Source organism: Perca flavescens, chromosome 12 (assembly GCF_004354835.1).
Source record: "Perca flavescens isolate YP-PL-M2 chromosome 12, PFLA_1.0, whole genome shotgun sequence".
NCBI lineage: Eukaryota > Metazoa > Chordata > Actinopteri > Perciformes > Percidae > Perca > Perca flavescens.
Window position 1 is genome coordinate 8636316 of NC_041342.1, and position 27679 is coordinate 8663994.

General features: G+C 39.4%; 1 protein-coding gene across 1 annotated transcript in view; it reads left to right on the forward strand.

The window, feature by feature from the left end:
- Window positions 1–19516, forward strand: part of LOC114565674 (epidermal retinol dehydrogenase 2) — a 76355-nt gene extending 56839 nt beyond the window's left edge. Inside the window, exon 7 of the mRNA XM_028593865.1 lies at window positions 17479–19516. Coding sequence (XP_028449666.1) covers window positions 17479–17575 — 97 coding nt within the window. The 3' untranslated portion in view covers window positions 17576–19516. The remainder of the gene's footprint in view (window positions 1–17478) is intronic.
- Window positions 19517–27679: the final 8163 nt, after the last annotated feature.

The following is a 27679-nucleotide window of genomic DNA, read 5'->3' on the forward strand; positions in this document are numbered from 1 at the left end:
AAGGTAGTCTCAGTAAAGGCTACAAAGGTTAGGATGGCTACAAGCTGTAACCACGGTGATTGATATGAGGATCATGTTCTGAATATAATAATGAATATGTTAGGCCTACCATAAATTAAAAAAAAAAAAAAGTAATTTATTTAAAACAACTAATAATGCAGTGTGATTTTAAATCAAACTAAGTCCCACACATAAATATACTTATGTTTTTCCCCTTTAGTCTTTGCTATTAATATTCATCAACTGCAAAATTAGAAAATTGCGTTTTTAAATAACTATGTATGGAAAATAAAATAAAAAAATGCTTCTCTTTGTATATTGTTTTTTCACAACAGTACAATTCAAAACAAATGCAAATTAGTCAAACAAGCCATTAGGCTGTATTTCTAAACACTCAACTGTAGGTTTTTTATATAGTATATATAAGGCAAATAAAAGTGCTAAATATAAAACACAATTTTTTCATTATTAGTATTTTATTGTGTAAATTCTCACGTACAACTTGAAACATTCTTTCACAGACGAGATGTGGAATTTCCACGTCACTTCCGCGGATTCGTTTAAACGTGAACAAATACATGAAACTGTATTTAATATTATAACAATCTTTATTGTTTAACTCCTCAAATACAACATTAGAAAAAACATTAATATTACGAATGTTAGGCCTATATATTTTTTCTTCTTCAGATCCGCGAAAGGGGACGTACTACGTCACTTCCGGAGTTTTTCGCGGATTCGTTTAAATGTTATTATGGTTCATAACTTACTGGAATAAAACTGAGCAACGTGTTGTTGCTGGTGACACAATCACTGACTGTATATATGTATATTGAAGCGATCCTGGCGTTAAAGACCAGCTGATCCCTGCCCGATTCTTTGAAATGAATGGCCGCATTGCATTGTGGGATAGGCCTATCGGCTTTGAATGCTTCCTGCTCGGATCATATCGTAATGTTCCGTATTACAGCATATATACTGTAATATTTCACCGGTAATAAGACCGAAATAATATTATTAAAGTAAAGAAATGAATACCATGATAACATCTAAATAAATGTTGATAGATGTAGCATTGTAGTTTAAAAAATATAAATCAACAAAAAAGCAATCCAGCTTCCCTGGCCGAAATATACCGAAATAATAACATAAAAAGAAATACATATAAACCATGACACTATCTCGTGAATAATGTTGATTAAAACAGCGGTTATTGGGCTAAAAATACCAATAACTGTCACAGATTTCGAGTTAAGGGGCGGGGTGTGTTTTTTTTTTTCACGATATCCGACGGTGAGGGAATAACATGAATGTCTATCTGACGGACCCCCCTCGTCGAAAAATAACGTCAAGGGTACCCCTATTTCGTTGAAACTTGACGCCAGGGTCCTTGACCATGCGTCATACATTTGACGAGTAGGGAGTGAGACTGTGTTGGTGTGGGAGCATATGGTTGTCTTCAACATGTTGGTCATTAACTTAAAATGTAAAACCTGTGTGAAAGCTGTGTGTAAGCTGAGCGCCCCCTACTGACTTTATACTGTAATAAATGCTCGCACAAGTACTTTTCAGCTGGTGGAAACAGTTGTACATTGTATTCTGTGGCTTTAGTGGAGTTTTGTCAAGTGTGAGAAAACCTTCCATTACAATCTCAGGGCACAAAGTTGGAAACGTGGAGGAAATACGAGTTGCATCATTGGACGTCAGTGTTTTGGGAACTTTACCCGCGCTGGGTTAAAGTGCACACCACTCACTTTTCTTTCATCCATGCATACACGCTGACACCACTGACTTACGGACTGCCACACTTAAAGCATGGATTTAGTTAGCTGAGGTATATAGTCGGCGGTAACGTTATTACTGTACGTACACACCGCCGCCGACTTGAGCTGCAAAGAAACTCTGGCCGCCCTTTCGAGGACGCTTGTCAAAAAGTCCGGGGAAGCTGTTTGACGCTTTGGCCGCTCTGACGTGGCCGCATTCTTCCATCATGTTCAACACGCGATTGAAGACAAAGCACAAGCAGCCACTGCACGGCCAATACACTGACACTAGAAACCTTTTATAAATTACATATATAAGGACATAATTTGTATTGTTTGTTGGTCACAGCGGCGTCTGTTAGCAGTTAGCCGCTGAACCGCAGCAGAATGCAGGCAGAGCGAGCAGCCGCCAGCTGTTGACCCGTGCCGGACTTCACCGTGAGCAGATTGTTTAGAGACCATGTGACGGCACGTTAACTGGTCCCTATACGCAAACAACGTCACATCATAAATGATAGGGGAACCCAGCAACGGTGATTATGAGATTTCCCTCCATTTTCATGGAACTAATGTCTTGGTAGGAACAACAGTTTACATCGTATGTTTCTCCAGAATCAGCCAGCGAGAAGGACGTCTATATTCCGATTGGTTGCTGCCGTTTGCCGCTGAACCACGTCATAGCTCATTACCATAAAGTTGACCAAAGTTCAACTTTCTGATTGACGCTCAAAACGCCCAAAACGCGACGCTGACAGTTTTGACGCTCCTTGCAGCTGAGAGAAGCCAGCTTCCATTGAAAATGAATGACTTCCGGTATCTTTAGACGCTCAAGTCGGCGGCGGTGTGTACGTACAGTTAGTGTTGTAAGTTAGTATGATAGACACAATTTGAGTTGCAATGGACAAGTGACGCTGTTCCTGTAGGACATCTGCTCGTGCTCGTTGTCTCAAGGGAAATGAACAAGACCAGTTTTTTTTCAAACTGGACCCAATGATCAAAAATCATTAAAATTGGTCCAGTAATGAGTGTGAACACCGTGACCTGCCCTCAAGAACCGAGCTACAATGTAACCTAATGGGACAATTGTGCAGCCTTGATTTTTGTCCACTTAAAGTGATTGTTTTGGGGGCTGTCAATAGGTCAATAGGTTATAATACATCCATGGTTTCGTGTTATCTAAAAGATTTTCAAGTCTCACAGCCCTGTTGATTAGAGGGGGGAAATCCTCTCTCTCTCTCTCGCTCTCTCTCGCTCTCTCTCTCCCTCCATAACATTGTACTCTGGCTCAAATGAATACAGGTGGTCATCGAACTATAACGACCACATCGTCAAAATCATTTAAATATTGAGACAATCTTTTACATAACAGAAGCCTATGATTTCTGTAGACTACTCCGAAACAACAGACTCCCAGAACGCCTTTTTCTTGACTGGCGTTCCACTCTCCACACCGCTGTCTTCAGACAAAAAGTCACCTCGTGAGATTGATAATGTTGTCAGACACTTTTAGTAACAATCTGAGCCTGTCAGGACAAAATTCCAGGCTGCACACTTGCCCCATTAGGTTACATTGTAGCTCGGTTCGCAAGGGCAGGTCACGGTGTTCTCGCTCATTACTGGACCTATTTCAATGATTTTTGGTCACATCAGTCTAAGAGACACTAATGCATGGGGAAATGGGGTTTAAAAAAGGTAAATAACAAAAACGGTAGTTACCTTTTAAGCTTGCATACAGTATATGATTAGGATTGAAAGGTTTACCTTTTGTTTCTAATTGTAGAATTTAAGTAAAACAGTCCTCTATTTAAAGAGCCCCTATTATACTGCTTTTCAACGTCATATGTGTACTCTTGGGGTCTACTAGAATAAGTTTACATGCTTTATTTTTCAAAAACATACTATGTTTCACATATTGCCCATTGCTGCAATGCCTCCGCTTGAAACACTCTGAAACGCTCTCGGCCCACCTTCCTGAAAAGCCCAGTCTCTGACTGGTCAACCAAATTCAAACAAGCCTCTGGGCGAGCTGTACCAATGGGCAGCACATATGGGCTGGCATTCTCAATCAGTGACATCATTAATGAAGGAATTTCAAACAGGAATGTGGGCGAGCCGTTTTTAGTCAGTTGAGGAAAAAGTGCTGTCTGTGGGAGAGAAAGCTCCATTTGGAGTGAAATGTGGCTTTTTTTGTACTTTATACATCTGTTACATACACAAAAAACTATAAAACACAAAAAGACGGGAAAAAACCTTTAAAATGCTGTGCAATTTAAAAGTTGCAAAATGTTTTTTTAAAGTTCAGGTAAAGTAAAATGAACTCCGGCTTGAAACACATACTTGTTCAGTCTCCTAATAGCTGGGGAACAGCCAGCAAGTGAATCATCATAACGGGTGTCAAGGAACTGAAAAACAAAGATTAGTACCGTAATGTGTAATGTTAAAATTTATTTTTGTTAAATGGATTAATAAAATCGGTATCCCAAAAAGTATAGTTCAGGAACCGGTATCAAATTCACGGTATCCGTATCGAAAATCTTTGAATGATACCCAGCCCTTGTGTCCATGTCCATGTGTGCCATTATTCTAATGTAAAATAGCCATTAACAGGTCAAAGGCCAGAAAGCAGAACTGTTCAGGGGTTTAAATGTTTAAAGGAAGAATACGACTTTGCCTCACTAAAATCTTTCTAAATTGACGACTACTTTGTAAGGTTTTTAAAGTGAATATTTGAAATAAAGTGCAGAACTATGTAGAGAAATACATTACATTATATACACTATCCAAAAAACCCTATCAAATAAAACAACAATGTTCTTTTTAAATCTGCTTTGTTACAAAAACCAGATTATTTATACACACAAATTCCTTTTGACCAAGTAATAAAAGGTGAGGCCTGAGGGGTGTATGTGTTGGATGTTGAATAGAGGAAGTGTTAAGTGGTTGCTATGGTTACCATGTAGAGTAAATCAGCCTGCATAGAGGTAGATCTAGTCATAGCAATACTGGCGAGCGCCACTTTCGGCCGCTGAATGCTGCAAGATCAGCATATATAGTGTAGACTTTGAGTTTGTGAAAAGCGCTATATAAATTCAATTTATTATTATTATTATTATAGATTGATAGATTGTTACCTCTTGAAGTAATGTTGAAATGAAACCAGTGTTGTATAATGTTTGCAAGAGGAAGCAATACAATATGTTCTCGTATTGATTTTTTGTCCCACCCCTACTAGGTAATGAAGAGTAGATTTCAATCAGCAGTATCAGGACTTTCAATCAGCAGTATCAAGTCTATCCATCCCCCGTCCTGCATCAGAGTTCAGCCATAGACTGAGATGAATCCCTTTAGATTTTAGACCTGCACAGTGAGGTCCAACCATCAGCTACTAGTTCTCTGACACCCAACGTGTGCACCACTGTGAACAAAGGCCTTCTGATTGCTTGACAAGTGCTCCCATCTCTTTTAGACTTCTAGAGCAGCTCAATGACAGGGATTGATCAGTGATTGGGTGTAATTCTCTGGCTCTGCTGTCTTCCTTGCTTTTTATTATGTCCGCTCATCATCTTTCCCTCACTCCTCACCACTTTCTCACATCATCATCATTCCTCCTCCTCCTCCTTCCACACCATTCCTTTCCACATTATTTAACTCTTTTCCACACCACTCCTAACACCACCCTCTCACCTTTGTGAGTGGTGAAGGTAAACATTACATAGAGATGTTAGTTTGCAATGACAGAGAACAGCCGAACACAACTTTTCTCAACTGTAATTTCATCAAATTAAGACTTAAAGACTGAGATGTTTCAGGTAGGATTGTAGCTACTTTTCATCTATTGTTGCGGTCAAATTGGTGTGTCAGAACAAATGGAGCTTCATGTTTTTAGTTTGTACAACAGCACTGCCTCTGTGGACTTTTGGCTCCTTATAAACACAGACCACTCACCACCCTACAGTACAAATGAATGAATGTGCTTTAAAGGATCAGAGGCAGCGAGGTGTGTGATACCGGATTAAATGTTACAATGAGCTGCTGATGTTTGCAAGAAAGCTGTTATCCCAGTTACACATTGAGTCCTGACACTTTTTTTACATAGTACCGCTTAGTTTTGTGTGAAACCGCTTGGCCTCCTTGCTAGCTAGGTAGCTTAGCTCTGTTCCACAACACATGTAACGTTATCTTACCTGATGTGTTTTATCCAGCACCTGTTTATCAGCCGGAAAGAGAATGTGTGAGTGGCAAACTGACCCTGTGAGTGGTAACCATTTACCCTCTAGGGTTACACTGCAGCCCGGTTCACGGCTGCCAGTTACAGCGTTCTTGCTCAATACTGGACCAGTTTCAAAGATTTTTGTTCACATTAGTCGTGGTGCCTACATTTCCCATAAAGCAATACATGGGACGCTGCATTGGCTCCAATAGGAGGAGGGCAGTGTGAATCACTTGAGCCAGATGATTAAAAATGTGTAATATCTTTGATCCCTTCAGTGCTTCAGCAGAGTTGTTGGATAAGAGAGCATTCTGGAGCTGTCTTCTGTCTCCGAGGAAAGAGCCAATTATTCTCTTTTAGAAAGCTTTTTGTCTCTGGAACACAGCTTACACAAATGGAGTTAGTGTCTTGCCTGTCACCTCTGTTCACTTTGCATAAAAGCTAATGTATTCAAGCTTTTAATAATGTGTTGTATTATCCAGCTCCCCCTTTGAAGACAGTCACTGTTAGTCACCCAAAAGCTGATAACATAGCCTCATTCAGGAAGAGATGCAGGAAGGCATCATTGTGAACAAAGCCTTTTTGCATTAGTACAAATCTTATTGTTGACACTAACAAAAAAAGATTGTAGAAGAATACTTTAAAGGACGACTAAGTTTCTGTGGCTTGGCCGAGCTACAAAAACATTTCCCATAAAAAGGTGATTTTATAGAGTCCTTAAAGGACAATTCCGGCACAAAACGAACCTAGGGGTTATTAACTGATGTGTACCTACTCTGTCGCTCTCTGGGACATGTTTTCATGCTAATCGAATGAGTTTGGAGCTTTGACGAGGCTACCGTGGACTGCTGGTTAGCTTACAATGTTAGTATTTGGGGCATGGGGACGCTCAAATTAAATCGTTATTTAATACCACTAAAAAGGCTCGAAATATCACCACACCATAACGTTAGCATAATGAGGGTCCCTAAATGTGAAAAATGAATTGTCCTTTAAAGGTCCTATGACATGGTGCTCTTTGGATGCTTTTATATAGGTCTTAGTGGTCCCCTAATACTGTATCTGAAGTCGGTTTTCCCATAATTCAGCCTTGGTGCAGAATTACAGCCACTAGAGCCAGTACTACAATGAGCTTTCCTTAGTATGGGCCATTTCTGTGTCTTTAGCTATTGAGGAGGAGAGGGGGGGGCGGGGGGGGCAAGGTGAGAGTGGGGGTGTGGCCTTGACCAACTGCCACTTTGCCCTAACCCTTCCAGATTGGCCCATCTGAGCTTTCATTTTCTCAAAGGCAGAGCAGGATACCCAGGGCTCGGTTTACACCTATCGCCATTTCAAGCCACTGGGGGGGGACCATAGGCAGGCTGGGGGAACGCATTTTAATGTTAAAAAACCTCATAGAGTGAAATTTTCATGCCATGGGAGTTTCTAGTTACGAGTTGTTATAAAAAATTTTTTTTTTAAGATCAATTGAGGCTGCTCAAAAAAAAGTAAGGAAACAGCCATCATTTTCTTGGTCACGGTAACCAAACTTTCTTTTGTCTCCCAAGCAGATGCAGGGCTTAAAGTATACGCACAAGCGGCACATACAGGTACTTTGCTAAAATTCAAGGCCGCGCCCCCTTTTGGGGGATAGAAAACCGACGGTCCCATAGAAGTCAATGCAATTTGACGTGTGTTTGGATCATAATGTGTGACAAATGTGTGTGGATTTTTTTCTTGTTAAACAGATGGTTTGTTGTATTCACGTTTCTTATGAGCCTCATATATCAGTGTGGAAGTCTCGATTAACCTGCTACACAACAGCTGTTTCTCTCCTGATGTGACAGCGCGATTCTTCCCTCTCATAGGGAGCATCGGTGATGCTGGTCTCGTCCAAAGCCTGGACCCATCTATCAGGATCTATTTTAGGACATGGCAAGAGAACAAATCAAAGACTTTGTGGATGTATTGTTGGTGCAACAAACTACTCAGCAACCTTTCGGCATAGTTATTAATTCAAAACAGTTTGTTTAAAGTAAAATTTTGGAGCGAGTCAGTATTGATTGATATGAATTCCGCTAGTTTGGCTCCAAATTCTGTATCAAAAGCTGTGTTTTGGAGAAGGGAATTATTAAATTGCCACCTTCTAGATTTTTCTCCTAATATATCACAATGGAATGTGGTTATCAGCGCATTGTGGTCAGACAGGATTGCTGGTTCCATTGCTATCGTGTGGCACATTGCCATAAGTTCACTGGAACACAAAAAATAATCAATGCGGGAGTGGGTGAGGTGACGTGTGGGAAAAAAAGGTGTAATCCTTGCTAGTAGGATTGTGCATTTTCATCTGTAAGATCATGGGATTCCACAACTGCATTAAACACGTCCGATATGTGTTTTTGGGCTTTCGTGTGGTTGACCCCTTATCTATCCTGATTTAAGTCTAGTACCGCATTCATGTCTCCCCCTATAATTAGTGAGTATTCATTGAGAGAAAGCAATTCATTGGTTAGGCGTGGGATAAAGCTTTCATCATATGTAGCCGGTGCATATACTGAGACAAAGGCCATTTTCCTACTCCTTATTGTAGTACATAAATATGATATCCTGCCTGAAGAGTCTTTAATACTTTTGTCTATGGTGAGTGAGCATCTCCATGACAGCAACACAATGGGGGCCTTGGTTTTGGTTGTCATCACTAGATGCAGCAGCAACTTTACATCTCTCTTACATCTCAATCGCAATATGATTCCTGAATAAGCGCCACGTCTATGTTCTTCCTACTTTTGATCGGCCCGTTTAGCCCCCTGATGTTAACAGAAAGGATTGAAAGTTCAGCCATTTTCAAAATGTACACGTATATATGTCTTAAGTACCCTACCAGAATTCACTGATAAATTTGTAGCAAAGGGTGAGCTGTTAGATCCAAGCACCGTGTGATGAAAACACAAAACATAAAATAAATCCCTTAGCCCTCCGAGAACGCAGACCCCCTTCCCTCTCTGTAGGATATGTGGCCGCATCAAACGCGGCTCGCACAAAAACTCCAGCCCCTCCTGTCACAGGTTAACTGAAAAAGGTCTAATGCTTTCCTATGTTAAACATGAACAATATTACAAAAAAAACCTTGAAACTAAGTCCAAACCATCTATTAAGTTCGGAAATAAACTGTATGAAAAACAAATCAGCCATGTAGGAGTAGTAGACATAGATTATAAAATGTAGTATAATCAAATGCTCCTTATAACTCTGCTCCCAAGCTCATACATTATAATTTCAACCAGCTGTTACGCTCTGAAATAGACTATGTGGGAAACAAACCATGTAAGAGTAGTAAATATAGATTATAAGATAAGTGTTTATTGTGCTCATAGGCTGTGTAAAGTAAGCAGTCCATGTCCGTCATGCTTTCAGCCGCATCAAACATCCCTCCAAAGTCAGATGGTCAGGTGTCAATTTCTGCCAACGCTTCCTTCACTGCGATGCGTACCCCTGATTGAACCCCGCTTTGTTGCCTTTCCAGGACCCTGGCCATGGCCTCCTCCATACGTAGATCTGCGTTAGCATCAGAAATCTCGCTAGCCGTCACCATGGTAGCATCGTTGGCAGAATTCTTTGCTCGGTTAAACGTCAACGGGATCTGCTTTTTCACTCCTGCAGGCATTACACTAAGTTACTGTAGTGACAAGTCAAAGGACTGGCGTCGAATAAAAAAGAATAGACCTGGTTTTCAATAAAAATACGGAGATAAGGCGGAGAGCTCTAGCCTCGAGCAGCCATGCAGTTCATTGGTCACGTGATCCTCCCTTACTGAGAACTTTAGTGTTATGATTTTACAAAAATATAACATGTAACATTTTACATGACCTACAGATCTACTTGGAATAAGTCATTTCATAGAGTACACACCAAGGTTATTATAGTTTTGCATTTTTCATTATTTTTTTTATTTCGTTTTGACTTTTTGTTTTCAAATTCAGTTTAGTTTTAATTAGTTTTTAGAGTGGGTTTGCTAGTTTAGTTTAGTTTTTTGTCTGTGTTTAATCTTAGAACTTTGACCCTCTCACTGTCTTGTGTTGTTGTGTTTTTACTTCATCAAAGTTAACTGAAACATTTTAGTCGCCTAAAAATATCTTGATCAGCGTTCGGTTGCACCTTACTAACAAAGTTAGTTAGCTAGCTAGCTAGCGCTAGTCAGGAAGACAGACAAAGAAGAAGTGACTTCATTCCTGTCCTACAATAAGAGGCTGCCTTATAACACTGGAATTGTTTTTTTAAAAGTGGCAGACTGAGCCTATAGAAAATATGTGTTGTATTCTGATATACAATTTGTTTAGTGAAACTAATAATGAATTTGATGTTTTATTTAGCAGAATTACATTATATTGTTCTGTCCAATATTTCCTATACTTCTAAGCAGATTTTCTGCCATATTCTGATAAAATGCCCCTCCAGCTGAATAATGGTCCCCCCTGTGCCACACCACCTAAAAAATCCTGGAATTGCCCCTGTATACGCAGCCTATTTATTTTATATAAACTCACTATTAAACTATATTTTGCAGCTGCACCATGATCCTGCTCCCTCACAAATATTAACATGCAATCTCCCAATATTAAAGGAATGAAGTTCCATCGCTGCGACCAATCACATCATGCGTGCAGAGTGCAGTGTTATAAACATCATGTAAACAAGCTAACGTCCAGTGTCTCTCCAACCACATTTCAGCTAAAGCTAATTAGCGTTTGACGGACAAACTCACTATTAACATACAGGTTAATTTAACAGGCAGAAAAAAACAGTAACATTGATCCATCACTAAACGGAGAGAAAACCGACGAAATGTAGGCCTATTGCTTATTTTGTTAGTAGGTTTTTATAATCAGCAAAACTAACTAATGTTAGCTGAGGTCTAACTCTGAGAAACACTAAAGTATAACGTGCACGATAGAAGTATACGTAAAATAAAATAACATAGAATTGCTACTTTAGTAGTTGTAAGTAAGCCCTATTGCTAAATCAGAGCAACACAAATACATAACTTTTACCGTTCATCCGGTTCCACTGCTGAAAGAATGAGATGAATGTCAGGTCTACCAAAAGAAATTCTAGTGAGTTTTTTCCAATATAATACATCCATGCTACAAACGTAACACGTAACAAGTTTTTCACCGAAGTTTCTCCTTCTTTCATCTTCCTGTGGAGTCAACCAGCATTTCGGCTGGTTGACCACTCTGCCATTGTAATCCATTTTGGATGAACTCCTAACTTTGGTGTCATAGTACTTCTTACTTCTTTTAGCAGCTTTCTGAGCATTTTCATTTGCCATGGCGTATGCTTCCTCCGTTTCTTGTTTCCATTTCTGCATGTAGTCTCGCTGGTTACTAGAACCTGACTGTGCACAATCCAAAGCGCTTATCAACTGGAAGCCTGGGTGATCTCCTAAACAGAAAATAGAATGGTGAATGGCCGGTCAATTCACAACGGGTGCAGTTATAGGCATAAACCAGTTCGTTCAGAGACTCATTCCAGTTTGAATTTTGTGTTTCAGTTAGTGTCTTTAGCATTTGCACCAAAGTTCTGTTCATACCCACTGATTTTTGAATTCTCTCCCTTGGTCATAGTGGATGCGGGTGGGAAACCCAAACTTCAGGGCAAAGTCATTGAAGATGAGATTTGCAGCAGTTTTTCCTGACTTTGATTTGTTGGCGTAGGCTTGAGGGAAACAGGAAAAATGGCCAACAGTGACAAGGATGTACTCATATCCCCCTTTGCATCAGCCGAGATAGAGGAAATCAATACATACCAGTTCAAATGGCTGTGTTGTTACAATGTTTGTCAGAGGAGCTCTTGTTTTGTGGCATGGCTTTTTCTGCTTTACACAGGTACAGTCACACAGTGCTCAGTGTCATATGGCCAGAAGAAGCGGTCATGTACTAGTGATTGTGTACGAGTGACACTGAGATTTACATAGATACAGCCAAAAGTGACCAGGTTGCAAGGGATTCTTTCTTTTCTTCAACTGGTTGTATCATGGTGGCAATGGTGTCTGGTGGAAGCTCCTCAGAACAGTCTTTCATCAGTGACTCTACATCCAGTGGCATCCTCGACAAAGCATCTGCATCACTGTTCTCTTTGCCCGGCCTGTACTTTATTGTCAAGTGGAAATCAGCCAACTCTGCAACCCACCTGGAAGTGGTTGCGTTCAGTTTTGCAGTGGACAGAGTATAGCTGAGTGGGTTGTTATTGCTGTACACAGTGAAGGTTAGGCGCATAGTACAAATAATCACATAATTTATCAGTGATTACCCATTTTAGAGATAGAAATTCTAGCTTGCCATTGTGGTAGAGCCAGCGTTTTTCTCAACTGTTGTTAAAGTCCTATAGCCATAGGCAATGACCCTAAGCTTCCTATCTTGCTTTTGATAAAGTACTGCTCCGAACCCTTGGTGTGACGCATCAGTGTGTACAACGAATGGCTATGTGAAATCAGGGAAACTGAAGACTGGTGGGTGAAGCAAACAGTCAATCAGCTGTTCAAGTACGTGTTGGTTCATGTCAGTCCACAAGATTGGCTTGTTTCAGGGCACCAAATGGCTTACTTTCTTTGTTTTTGTCTTCTGTGGTTGGTAAAGTACTTTCTCTGAATCTGCTTTCAGGAGGTCATACAGTTGGCCTTCCTAGAAAAGTTTTTGATGTACTGTTTGTTGTAGGTGAGTAAACAAAGCATTTTTCTGAGCTGGATCTTTTCCAGGAAGGAGGTTTAATAAACTCTGAGTCTAACCCTGATGTCTGAGTGGATTTACCCTGAGATGGGAAACTCAGAGTTTTCGGTTCCAGAACAGCTGATTTGAGTTGGTTCAATCAACTAAGAGTAGGTTCACTCAGGGTTACGCGCGTGCACCACCACTATAAAAAGGCAGCATGAATGGAGGCCTGATTCTACGATTCACCATGGTAACAACCACAAACAAACGGGTCGGCAGAAATACTCATGCGCACAAACAGCGAGTTTGAACATGTATTTCGTTAAAAAAACAAGACAGCGGCTGCTGCTGCAAAAGAGATAGAATTGGTGTAGGAGAAAATTGCTGCTCGAGTCAATGCATAAGCATTAACATTGTATTAATTTCATATTTAATCACAGTTAATTTATAATTTACTGGTGAAAACTGGAATTGTATTATATTAGGTGCAATCCTGCGGGCGAAAAAGTAAGCTATACTAATCCCATTCTGAGGTTGCAGCACCATGATCATTAACAGAACTATAATGTATAATAATTTATTTCTTTTTAATGGCTCTCACTGGTTTGTGTCCAGGGAACATTACAAAAACGTTAAAAAAACGTTTCAGAGCGAGTCACACTTTTCTGACGGCTCTGCATACAGTGGCTTTACTATTACAGTATGATCTGCTACACTGTTATAAAGAAAACTGCCGTTTGCAAAAAACATAATGCGACACAAAGAATCTGCTTGGATGTTAAAGCCTGTCCACGATGGTTGATGTTAGTGATTTGCGGACGGATAAGGTATCTACATATTTAATGGACTGTGATAAAAAATACCTCTCAAATCGGTTATGTGGAAATGAAAATACATCTATAGTCGGGACTCAATATCATCTCCCGACGTAAACTCTCTGTGAATTAATACAGCTTTTTCATCAACGGGATCGTCAACAAAAGGACATGACATGTTTGAGAAAAAAACTTTTATAATCTGCCTAACATAAACCAATACGTTTTTTTATTCATGCAGATAACAAACTGCATTAAAATGCGCCTGATACAGACGAGAATGAATGAATGAGGAAATGAGTGAGAAGAAATCTTGAGTTTCTCTCAGTCTCAGAGGGAGGAGAATGAGAGAAACTTGAGGTTTCTTGAAGAAAACATTCTCCCGACTAGGTTAGGTTCACAGGCTCAGTTACCATAGTAACTGACTCTGAGGTTAAGTTACCTCTTTTTCTGAAACGGAAAACCAGAGTTTCCCTCATCTCACAGTAAACAAACTCAGAGTTTTCACTAAACCTGTTTTCTGGAACGGACCCCAGGTCCACATTCTCTGGTCTGATGTCCTTTACTGCTTTAACTGCTTCAAAATGGGCTCGGCCAATTCTGCTGCCCTCTGCAGACACTATTGGACCCAAATAACAAACCTCAGGTTTAAAGAGATCACACTTGGCTTGAGTTTGATGTCATTCTCTTTGAGGTGCTGCAAAACTTTCTACACATGGCTATCGAAGGTTTTACTGAAAACTAATGAATCATCCATATAAGGAATGCAGATGTTATCCTGGAGCCCTTCCAGACACTCCTTCATACAATCCTGAAAAGCTGCAGGAGCATTCATGAGTCCCCATGGGATCACAAATGCTGTCAGTGGTCTGCTTTCTTCAGAGATACATCCCTGGGGGTAAGCTTTTCCCTGATCTAAGAGCAAGAACCAGGATTAACACCTAAATGGTCCATGATGTCTTGGACCTGAGGGAGGGGCTGGCTGTCGGGATGTGTCTTTCTGTTCAGGTCTCTGTAATCTATAAACAGCCGGAGGGTCCCATCCTACTTCCTGACACACACAACAGGTGAAGAGTATGAAGAGTTTGACTTCCTAACCCAGCCCTGTGCTATGAGGTCATGAAGGTAACCCTTCATCTCCTGGCATAGTGCGCAATTGACTGGTTCAAAGTAATTTTCAATTGTTTAATGTAGCCAAGGAGTGACACTCTTCTCTAAGCATTTGCCTAACTACCTGTCTCTGAACTTCGGTAAGGTGAACATTGTTTCAATGAATGAATCTTCTCTGGCACAATTTGCACATTTTTGGGACTTCTTGCTAGCTATGGTTAACCCTTTCCCGTTTAAAGGGGCCTCTCTCAAAACTCCAGTGATTGTACATCCAGCTTGAAAATGTTCTTCTTCCCACAGGCTTGTGCAAATTTCAGAATTGGCCTCCATTCAATTCATGAATTGGAATTTGAATTGAATTGACTCCGCCCCACAGGAATTTGAATTGGTATGACAGGAAGTGGAATTAAATTCATGGCAATTCAAAGAAATTCCACGGAGTCACACATCAGAAAGAATGTGTTGAATCAGTGTTAGGAAGGTTACTTTGGAAATGTAATTGCTTATTGTTATAAGTTACTCATTATAAATGTTTGGATTACTTTATTTGGATTACTTCAAATTGCATCAATGCAAAGCAATTTCCTTTTAATTTGATTAGTAACTAATTTAATTACACATTTTACCTCAGTAATACAACTAAATAAAATTACATTAATTTAGTATTTTAATAACATAATTTCATTACACGTAACTAGTCACTCCTCAACCCTGCATACATTTTGTTCTAAAATATAGATAACTCTTTAAGAGAACAAATAATTCTATTAATTCCACAATTGACAAGAATTGTTTTCTTGATTTACAATAAGTAATAAGCAGTGTAAGTAAGTGTGCTTGCATGCTTTTAAACACATATAATATCCAGTGTTGGGGGTAACTCCTTACGAAGTAATGTCATAATATAATCACATTTGACTGTAACTGAGTAATGTAACACATTAATGTTACTGTTACTGTTGTGTTGTGAGTTGAAGGTGTGTTTAAGCCCTGTATGAGCTATATGCCAGGCTCTTGCTGTGTTGGCTACAGTTATGTAATGAGTAAAGTAATGAGTTACTATCCATAGAGAATAATAAGTAAGGTAATGCATTGTTTTTTTTTAAAGTGAATAATGTGTATTACACGTTCTTGACTAGTGACCCCAACACTGATGATATCAAATAACAATAGCATAATACCATCAAGAGATGGTTTTCAAAATAAAAGACTGTCTGTCTGTTAACTTACTTGTAGATGCCTTTTGAAATTTGAAGTAGCCTTGATTGAGCCACAGACTGGAGCACTGCAGTGCTTGAAAATGGCTCTGTGGTTTCCAGGTGTTCTTGTTGGAATTGGTTCTTCAAAATTAAGTACCTTTTAGGCCTGCTATTATTTTCCATTTTGCTGTTATTACAGGTGTCAAATCTATAAACGTTTGTAATCTGAAGTTGTAACGGACTTCTCATACTTTAAAAAGTCCAGTGTTGACCATCAAATTGTGTAGAAAAGAATCTTTCAAACAAATGTCCACCTCAAATTGTTTGGCAACCATTTTAAATACTTGGTTAAAGTAAAGCATTCTGTTAAATGGAGTCATGTTCTATCATGTTCCACAAAATTACAATTACAATAAATCAAACTTCATTTTTTGTTCTGTGACTAGAGCTTTTAACATTCATTGCTGGGGGAAAACATTTCCTGTTAATGTAATCCATACAAGTAGTTCAAACTAATCATCATCATTTATAGAATATGTAATGTAATCATATCTGACATACAGTATATTGTAAAGCTTCATTGTTAAACACCACTTAAATTATGTATATGAATTTCTTCGAATTTTTATTGAATTGAAATTCTGCTTCCTTTAATTCAAATTTGAATTGTAATTCTAGATCCTGTTTTTGACATCAAGTCAAGAATTGAATTGGAATTTAGGAGTCATTCTCAATTAAATTCTGAATTGTGCACAAGCCTGCACTCCAACAACGAAAGCACAGTGTACAGCGTCCCTCTTTTCCAGTCTGCTGGCAGACAAAACACCTCCTCGGAGCTTTAGCAGAGCGGTTGGAGTAAAGGTTAGGTGCATTCAGGTGCTGCGCAGAGTCAGGTGCTTGGGGCTGCCTGTAGTTGTTGTATTACTGCTGTTGGGAAACAGGTTGCTGGGGCTCCCTATATGGCCTCCTAACTGAAGGTGGGGCATAGGTTTGTGACTGAAACAGGCTGCTGTAATGTCTCTTTAATCTGAGCTATCTCTGCATTGAGACCTATTAGAGAAACTGCACCTGTCTTAAGTTCAGCTAACTCTGTTAACTGTTCAGTGTGTACCTTAGCTTTTGCTTCCTTCACAGGACACTTTGCAGATGGTGTATCTTCTGACTGGACTACACTTACAGTTGTAGCTGGCTGTAGGGCACTTAACCTCTATTTGTTTTGTCTTTCTATCTCATTAGCACAAGCAAGAGTCATCAGTGATCAAGGATTTGTCTTCTTCTTTGTTTGCCTGATATGTCAAGGAAATCACATATATCCAGTAAATTGTCTTAGTGAAGATGTGCATTTCTCATATATTTGAAAGATGAGGAGTATGTTTCAGTGAATTACAGTGCATGCTTGAATACGATGTGTACTATGAAACTACTTATTCCCTGTAGATCTGTTGGTTTTGTTAAATTAATTCAAAGCATTTATAACATTTAAAGCATGTGACCGAAGTTCCCACTATGGGTCAAAATAATGTGCTGTGACCCAGAGGTAACTGTGATTACTGAGAGAAACCACCTGTGAGTGCATCGGTGCTGCATCCCTTCCTGATTGAAAAATTAGAGGCGTTAAAAGGAAATTTGCATTAACTTGTTATTATCACGTTCATTTTAACAGCCCTAATTTCTTTGTTGTGTTTCTCTCCGCAGCGTCCTCCCCATGAAGCAGGGCATTTTGCTGGGCCAGTACCTGGGAGCCTTCAACCTCATGGACACATTCAGGGGACGCTCCACAAAACAGGAGTAAATGAAGAAAGAGAAGAGAAGTTAAGGATGAGTAATATGGAAGGAGACATGCAAATATTAAAGCTGTCTACCTATTGTGTATTGCTGTAATAAGACAGAACAGTAGTCGTGAAGGTTGGACTTGATTGCTCCTCTCATTTCAATGGTTCATGTATTCAAGCATTGAATGCCCGTTAGTCTCTTTATATCTCTCTGTATCAATCCTTAATATCCTTAACGTACCTGTTTTTAAATGGCATGATCATTAGTAAAATTTTAATTGTGATGTTATTAATAACAGTTTGTAATTGAATAGAATATAGTGCTCATAATGGCCTCCTAAATTCAGCCAGCTAGTGTTGTTACCTACTACTACTTGTTGAGGACCAATCATGATGATGTAATGGTGTATCATCAGTCCACAAACAGCCAAGTCAAACAATTTCCTATAATAACAGGGCTCAAAGTCAAATGCCATGTTTGATTTGAATGTCCGTTCTGTAAATTTGTAATATTGTGGTGTGGTTGTAGCCACAACTACAATTGCTTCAACACCGATGGAAACAATACAAAGTGGGATTTATAGAAGCAGAAGTGTTGTTCGTCTGCTATTAAGAGAAGGATAAGTCCCATTCTTCTCATAAGCAAACCCATCAAATCAAATAACAGTGACAGTTTACTTATGCCAACTAACTGTAGACAGAGCTCATTATCTTTAGAATATTCAAAGCTCCAGCATTAATAAAAATGACATATCAGTAGAAGCAGGTTCTAGGCCGTCGTCACCATAACAAAACCTTGTTCACTGTAAACTGATGCTCATCCGTAATACATAGATGCATCAGAGGTAATAAATCTAACTTATTATAAATTTATACTTCTTACTAAAGCTGGATATGTTTTGATTACAGTAAAAATGCTGACACTGCTTTATTCTGATATATTAGCACTGTTGTGAGTGGAGCCATAATAATCATCTCTAAAGGGTTTTGGGCACACTTTTGTTGTTAATCTGGCTCAGGGTTTTTCAGTCTAAATCATTTCCCATTAAAAAAAGAAAGTGCTCATATTCAGGAACAGTCACCCCTACTATGTGATACCTCACCTTGTAAACTTTGGACCACCTGAAGCTCTTGTGTGTTCAGACTGAACAAAAAGCTATTTTCTCCTTGTATTGAGTTTGAAAGCTTGTTTGTTTTTGAAGAAAGCAAATGTACGGACTGCTAAGACATAGCTGTAATTAGCTAGCACTGTAGCAGCGCGTACTAGCATGCTACAGCTAGCTGGAGTGTGAGAGGAGACTTCTACTTTTCTTCTTGGTTCCATATATTGATGAAAGCCTCGAGATGAGCACAAAAATATGAAATCTAAACATCTTTATACTTGTGTGGTCTTAAGCACAAGAAGGCTTGTCATCTTCAGTGAGTAAGGTGAACGTCAGCCCTTTATCCCTCGTTTCAGCTTAGTTTACTCAATGGTTTCCTAGCAACACTCCCAGCTGTGCTTTAACGTTCCAAAATGTTGTGGATGGTGGCATCGTAGGGGGCTTGTATACAGTCTGTGCATGTCTCCTGTGGATGAAAACATTCTCAGAAGTCGTTTTTGAAGTAATATGCATGTATTTGCACTCAGTCTCTTCATTTCACTTATTAAGCACATTTACTACCACACAAGCCTCAGTCTGTAATGGTTATATTATAAAGATTATAATACAAATCACTCATCCAATCCACTCATTAGTTTTCATTTAACAGTGTCATTATTAATATGTAATATGTAATGGATTGCCATCATTTGAGTGTGTGTCATTTGATGTATTTTTTATATGGAACACAACTTCTGTAACAGTCATCTTTACTGATCTATCTTCATTAGGAGATATTACCATAGAACTGTTAATATTAATGGACAAAGCATCCGGTTCAGGGTTAGGGTTAGTGCCTTAAACCTGCATTCTATCTGAGGTCCAGCAGGGGGCGACACATGCGGTTGCAAAAGGAGGTCGGTTTCTGTAGAAGTCTATGAGAAAGTGACCCACTTCTCACTTGATTTATTACCTCAGTAAACATTTTCATAATGTGTTTATGGTCTCAATCGCTAGTTTTAAGTCTTCTGCAATACAGAATGATGTTAATTTTTTAATTATGCTCTCGTTGATCTTAAAATCGACAAAAAAGCAGGGGGTGTTTTAGGGCGTGACTATGATGTGATTGCCAGTGAAAGTGTGTAACGTAACGTTCCTCCCTTTCGTCTAAAATCACATCATCACATCCGCAACCAGCACTGCACCTGCACCCGTAACGGCAAACTGGACGACTCATAGCAGATCGCCACAAACCAATGGGTGACATCACACATCCTCTGTCCATTAATATTAACAGTCTATGGATATTACGCACCTGTTGTCTTAAACATGCTAATCGTTCAATGAGTGCTAAAGGAAGATAACAATGTCAGGAGTTTAGAGAAATGTATCTTAAGGTACATTTTACTACATGTCATATGTTTTCAGAACTTTTAAGTGCAAACTACCTGGAAGTGAAAATTCTGATCAATAAATTAACATTTTAATGTTTGATTTCTGTTTTGAGTGTCTTGTTCAGCATCATGACTAAAGCGAGTTCCCTTACAGTCCCATCCCTTTATCTGAGGAGTGTAAAGCCTTGATTCAATTCACTGCTGAAAGTTAAACGGAGAGCCTTGGCAGCTGAATGGATACAGCGCACCCCACATAACTGCAATGGCACACCTCCTCTCTCTCTCTCTCTCTCTCTCTCTCTCTCTCTCTCTCTCTCTCTGTGTTTCCAAGATGCATCTTTGCTGTCAACACAAAAATAATTTACAATTTGATGGTGTCATTTACACTGTAATGCTAAGAGTTTGATGTATAGACTACTGCTGTATTGAGTGAATGTTTTCAATAATGGTAAAGGTACTGTATTTTTATAGTTCCTTTTTACCTTACTGGACACACACATTCTTAGATCAATGAAGGAGCCAGGGATTGAACCGTCAACCTTGTGGTTAACGGGACGACATGCTATACCTGCTGAGCCACAGCCACACTAAGTGCTGGGTATTTAGGGGGTATTTTAGAGGATAGGAGAAATGACTTATTGCCTACTGTGGCCTCCAAGAAAAGACTGTAAATAATTATTCAATTAAATTTTATTTATTTTCAAATCATAACAGAAGTTAACTCAGGGCACTTTACAAGTAGAGTAGGTCTAGACCACACTCTACAATTTACAAAGACCCAACAATTCCCCCAAGAGCAAGCATTTGGTGCAACAGTGGCTAGGAAAAACTTCCTTTAAACAGGCAGAACCCTCAGGCAGACCTCGGCTCTTGGTGGGCGGCCATCTGCCGCTGCCGGTTGGGACACAGAGACACTGATACAGATATATAGAGATATGATTTCATAATAATTATAGTAGTTGGTATGTAGGCAATTATAGTTATAATAAAGAAAATAAAACTAAGACTAGAAATCATAGTAGTAGCAGTGCACGGCGTAGGAGGGCGTTGAGCAGGACCGTGGCAGCAGCTGCAAACACGATTCAGTGGCCACCACAATCCAAGGAAATCTGCGAGGCAATAAAGCACAATAACTCAGAGGAAGAAGCTTCCTGGAACTAAGTTAGTAACATGCATTAATGGGACATAAATGAACATACTGTAGATGGAAAGAGAGAGGAGGAGAGAGAAGCTCAGTGTGTCATAGGAAGTCCCCCAAAACTATAGCAGCATAACTAAAGGCTGGTCCAAGGCTAACCTGAGCCAGCCCTACAAAGGGTCGGTAGATAAATCTGACATCAATGCAAAACTGGACAGTGTGTTCCTAAAGTAGACACAGAGAGAGATGTGTAGTTTATTTCCCCCTGTCTTTCTTACTCACACACCGGTAAAAGAGACAAACCTAAGTTAAGACCTAAATTAAGAATGAAATATTTCGGGCAACACAACCAGAAAAATGCACCTACAGAGCCATACGCAAACTGTAACGCTATGAGCTCAACACCATAAATGCCATAAAGAAGCAAACAGACAACTTTTTAGGGTTACAGATCCATACAGACAGAATGCGATTTTCCGGGGGGATGCATGGGACAAAGTGTATCCCGCCCTCAAAGTGACCAATGCTACTTCACCAATAGTTGCTCCTCGAACTGTGAATCAACATCCCTCATAATCTTTACTTAAAGGGAGTGTGTGCATTTCAGTTGGAATGCTAGGGTGGAGGGTGATGTGTATACGTGTGTGTGTGTGTGTGTGTGTGTGTGTGTGTGTGTGTATGCTTGCACTATCTACCATATTATACCTAAAATAGAAGTATTTTAAACTATGTAAAGCACTGTAACGTGAACAGTTTTAAGTGCAACAGACTGATAAAACCTGAGCGGGAGCTGCTGGTTATATTTAGCCACTACAGAGCTCTGGGACCCAGGCTACCAAAAATATGAATGTATTTTCAACAGCCGCACAACCTTACTGCATAGTATTTGTCTTATCTGGTGCCATCACTAGGCTGATTTAAGAATTGAATTGAGGCTGCTATATTTAACAGTGAGTTCATTTCATTCAGGTGTGAGGATGGTGGATCAGGAAAGACAGCAGAAGGCAACAGGTAGGTCTAACATTAGGTGGAAGTCTAGAGGGAGCCACTTGATACCAACAGATTTATTTCCTAATATTATTAATATGGAAAAACTAATATGGAAAATGTATTACATGATGTTTGTTTGACAATATGTCTCAGTGGAAAAGAACACTGGGAAGGATTGAATGAGACAGACATGAGGTCGGCGATGGCATCACGTAGAGATGAGACCAGTGATGACATCACGTAGGAGTTCTATTAGACCACACAAAACTAAATGTCCAGTTCGGGCTCTGAGTCCTCCTCACTTTCGTTTCCTTTTGCACTTTAACGTTAGTGTTGCTTACAGATGAAGTCTGATTACTTCTAATGCCAAATCGAAATAATTGAGTATGTTTTTTATATGCTATTAGGCAAATCTTGCCATTGCGAATGAAAAATGCATTTCTGTATCAAAACCCGGCGCATGTGGGAAATATAACAATTAGCCTATGTCTGACAGGAGGGATGTAGATGTATTGTAATGAAAATAAAGTACATTTATATATATATTATACCATATAATTATTTATAATTATGGTAGGCCTACAGTGGCTGATATACTTTAAAATAAACCTTTATTATTTAAACCCCATGCATGATGATGTCCAGCACACACATGATTAACACAATCTCCCCTCTTCGCTCTTCTTGCCGACTAATTTTGGCTACATTAAACATACTCTGAGCATGCATATTAATAATTTCCCACGTACAATGCACATTGCATTGTGTGAGAGGGGCTGGCCCCACTCTGACACGTTCAGACTACCGTAGTCTCCGGCGAACACAGGAGAACGCAGTCTGAAGCAGCATGGCAGGGGCAGACGAATGAATGTGAAATAAAATCCTACTACAAATAATATGCAATTTAGGAAGATGTTATATTCATAGAAGATAATAAATTATAGATGATAATAATCTTGAATTAATTAAAAATAACATAACCTTTGTTTGCATTTCTTTTTGTTGACTAATGACCAGTCACCACTGCAGGTTCCATTGGGCTGAAGATTGTCCACAAGAAAACTGAACAAGTAAGAATAACTGAAGATTTAAATGTAGAGGAATGTTACATAACATTGTTTACAAAGGCCTCCATGTCAGACGCAGAGATATTCATGACTGAATCATTGGGATTAGCGATTATTGACACTGCTTGTACCCGTAGTGTGTGTGGGGAGAAAGCTATACTGATGAAGAAACAAAGAAAAAAACTAAAAAAGGTCAAACTGAAGTCCTAACATTGATAGAAAGTATATCTCCAGATGAGAAACGCAAAGTTTCAAACTGTAAATATTAAAGGGTTTAGGCCTGCCCGTATTTTCAAATCGGGCATGTTCATATTTGGGGTCAGGGTAGTCTATTTGTCTGTCTTTTGCTATGTTTTGTATTGTGCTATGGACCATTTTTTGTGTGTGTCCTGAATAAGAATATGATGATGATGATGATGATGATATATGCACGACGTTCTAATTCCGGGATTGCTGCTGGAAATTTCGACAGATTTCCCTCTTTTTGGATGTCCGTTTCCTTCCACTTTCTTTGTGTTGTAATTTTAAACTGGTGGATTTATGACGACTATGGTTAACTGCGCATCAGATCTCTGCAGGGTAAATCCAGACAGCTAGCTAGACTATCTGTCCAATCTGAGTTTTCTGTTGCACGACTAAAACAACTTTTGCGCATACACATGTTCCACCAAAACAAGTTCCTTCCATTTGCATTTTACATTTTATAATGTCATTTTAATTATAAACAAATGACAGATATGTTAATTGAATATATTTCATGGAGCTGTATAGGCCTGCATAAACTGACCAAAGTAAAGCAGGTTATGAACAGGTTGAAGTTAAAAACCAAGATTGTGTCTTACAGGAAATACACCTATTAGCTAGGTTCTATCATCTTCGTACTCTACTAACTCTGCAGGTGTAATGATATTAATACATAAATCTATTCCACTGCAGATTGATGATGTAACTGAGGATAGGTAGATTATTTTTTTATTTAAAGATTCTTTTTTGGGGCTTTTCTCTTTATTATAGTAACAGTGGCTAGACATGAAAGGGGGAGAGAGATGGGGGATGACACGCAGCAAAGGGCTGCAGGTCGGATTCAAACCCGGGTCTCTGCAGGACGCTCTTACCGGGTGAGCTAGAAGTCGCCATGGATAGGTAGATTATTATTCATACAGGGCCACATTATGTCTACACGTCTTAATTTAATCAATGTATATGGACCAAATGATGACAATGTCCATTTCTATAACAATTTGTTTTTAATAACAAAACAACCAGGCAAGTATATTATCGCAGGGGACTTTAATTGCGTTCTTGATCCAAGTACGGATATGTCCTCTGGAGTGGACAACACTCACACGCCAAGATCTAGGAAAGCATTACATCACTTTATAAGCTAACTGAACCTAGTGGATATATGGAGACATCTAAATCCATCAAAGAAAGAATTTTCCTGTTGGTCTAGTGCTAACAAAAGCCACTCTAGAATACATTACTTTTTGTTGTCAGCAGAACTTCTCTCTAATATCAGAGGCTGCCATTGTAAAAGTACAGTCATATCGGATCATGTAGCCGTATCATTGGTTTACGTGGAGCCAAAGTTTGATATTTACTCTGAGTTTAACACATCCCAGACAACGGACACAATTACATGGGAAGGCATTTATTAGAGGTCAAATTACAGGGTGATGTGTATACGTGTGTGTGTGTGTGTGTGTGTGTGTGTGTGTGTGTGTGTATGTACGCTTGCACTATCTATTTTTGTTGTTGCTTTCCCCTTTCACAACTTTAAGCTGAGTTGACAACCATATATGGAGAAAACAAGACCGAAATGTAGTGCTTATATCGAAATTGGCCAAACTAAAACAAGTACTGAATAGGATCAAACATCTTAAATCCAAAATAGTATTTTGCAGGAATCTCATTTGATTGCTTCAGACATACCTTACCTGAGTAAAAGATTGCCAGGCCAAGTGTTTCATGGTTTTTACAACACTCACGCAAGGGGAGTAGCTATCCTCATAAACAAGTCTATAACCATTTTAAGTCACAAAAACTATTCAAGAGTCATCTGGGAGGTATATTATTGTTCAAGGAAGCATCATGTCGCAGAAACTAAATTTTATAAATATATGTGGTCCTAATAAAGACAATTCAACCTTTTTTGAAAGACTATTTCTGACTGTATCTGATTTGGAAGGCCTTTACATTATCAGAGGGGACTTTAACTGTGCTCTCGACCCAGTGTTAGACAGATCCACTCAAGTGGGCACAACTCATGTACAAACTAGGAAAACTTTGAGCCAAAAGTTACGGACAATAGAAAACCAAATTAAAAAAGCTGAGACTGAACTTTATGATAATATTTACCCTGAAAAAAATGTGTCTATCTATGCGCTATGAGAGCTAACAACGATAAATTAACCACAGATAAGGTGGCTAAAAGTCTAATGTGGACTTAAACTGAAAATGCAAGCTGAAAGAACAATTAGCAGTATAAAGTCTCTGTCCGGCAGCTTGAAAACAGAACCATTAGAGATAAGCAACACTTTTAGAGACTTTTATAAATTGCTATACAAATCCGAAAATACAGAAAACCGTAAATAACAGAATACATTTCTCGACAAGTAAAAATTTCGGACTGTAGCGGAACCAGGTTTATGGTATCTTCGCATCCTCGACCGCTTCACACGTTTCAGCACTGGAAACTTTGTGAAAACAAAGAAGTCATCTGAAATGATCAACTCCTTTATTCACACTTGGATTAGTGTCCATTGCGCCTCCCAGAGGCTATATGTTACCGGCCTCAGACCTAGGGGAATCTGGGCAGGTACAAAGCCACAGGCTGGATAGCACTGTGGGTTGGAAAGAAGTGGAGATACAGAAATTATGTCTTTCTCAAGCACTGGATGTTTATTTCTCTCAGCCAAATATCTCTTTTTTGTTGTTGTTTTAGTTTCTTTTCAAAAAGTAATTAAATAACAATGCCAACAGATAGCCCTAGCACACACTAGGACACGCGACAATTACCAACACATACAATTATAAAATACACTATACTTATATAAATATCTCAATACTACGAGATCCTAAACTGTAGCTTTAACCATTACATGGACTATATCATATATAAATGGTCTATAATTACACTGAATACAATAAACAAACCAATATGTAACACATTGGTATAGATCAGATAAAATACAACATCCATTAATAACTATTATTAATAATTGTGAAATAGATACCAGTCTTACGGTATAACATATCAAATATACATCAACAAATGACACGATAAATCATATTATATCTTGGATGCAACAACGGGGAAATGAGGCGCCACACGCCAGCCACAACAACGGGACGGGGCCGCCTACTCACGGGACGCAACAACGGGGAAATGAGGCGCCGCACGCCGGCCACAACAACGAGACGGGGCCGCCTACTTGCGGGACGCAACAACGGGGAAATGAGGCGCCACACGCCGGCCACAACAACGGGATGGGGCCGCCTACAACGGGACGGGGCCGCCTACTCGCGGGACGCAACAACGGGGAAATGAAACGCCACAACGGGGGAAATAAAACGCCACAATAACGGGACGGTTATGGTTAGGAAAAAAGAAGAACGGGGAAAGAAACCGTCACAGGCCTTTCGCCTTATCAATACTACTCGCTACCGTCAGCGTTCTGGGATCACGAAATATGCTTCCCATTAAAATGCATTGCTTTCAATTTCGTAATCGCCACACGAAAAAAAAGGCATTTACGTAACTTGTCCACGACTTAATAGATTACATAACGTAACTATATAACGAACTGCCATGAGACCTGGTTGCCTTTTCATGGATCAAATACCAGGAATACTATATTAAGATTTAAACTGGTTACGTGACGGTGTGATAATTGATCACCAAGACAACGCATCGGTCGGCCGTTTGCGCCTATGTCTACCGGCACGCGCACATCAACTGACGGCAGCGTAGCCTCCGTAGGACATTGACAAGCTCTGGCTAACAAAAGGTATACTGAACAGAGCACAGGCAATACAAGCAAAATGATACAAAGTACAAAGAGACATAATAGACGTTACATATTACACTTAAACATACTGATGTTCAATCAACATGACACTGTTTACTGTCCGTACAGAAAGACGAGAGAACGGAGCCTTCACTGACGGTGACGGGCTAACTTCAACTAGCTTCTGCTAGCTCGCTAGCTAAAGCTGCTAGCAAATACATATAAACACTTCCTAATAACCTTTCTACACAGAACATGACAACATCCATCATATAGACAACCGTACTAGTGATATACTCTTTTGGTACATATTAACAGAGATTGGAAAGGTTTAAAAATATACCTGTGGGTTGGAAAGAAGTGGAGATACAGAAATTGTCTTTCTCAAGCACTGGATGTTTATTTCTCAGCGCTCGAGCTACCGTCTCCACGGCAACCCACTA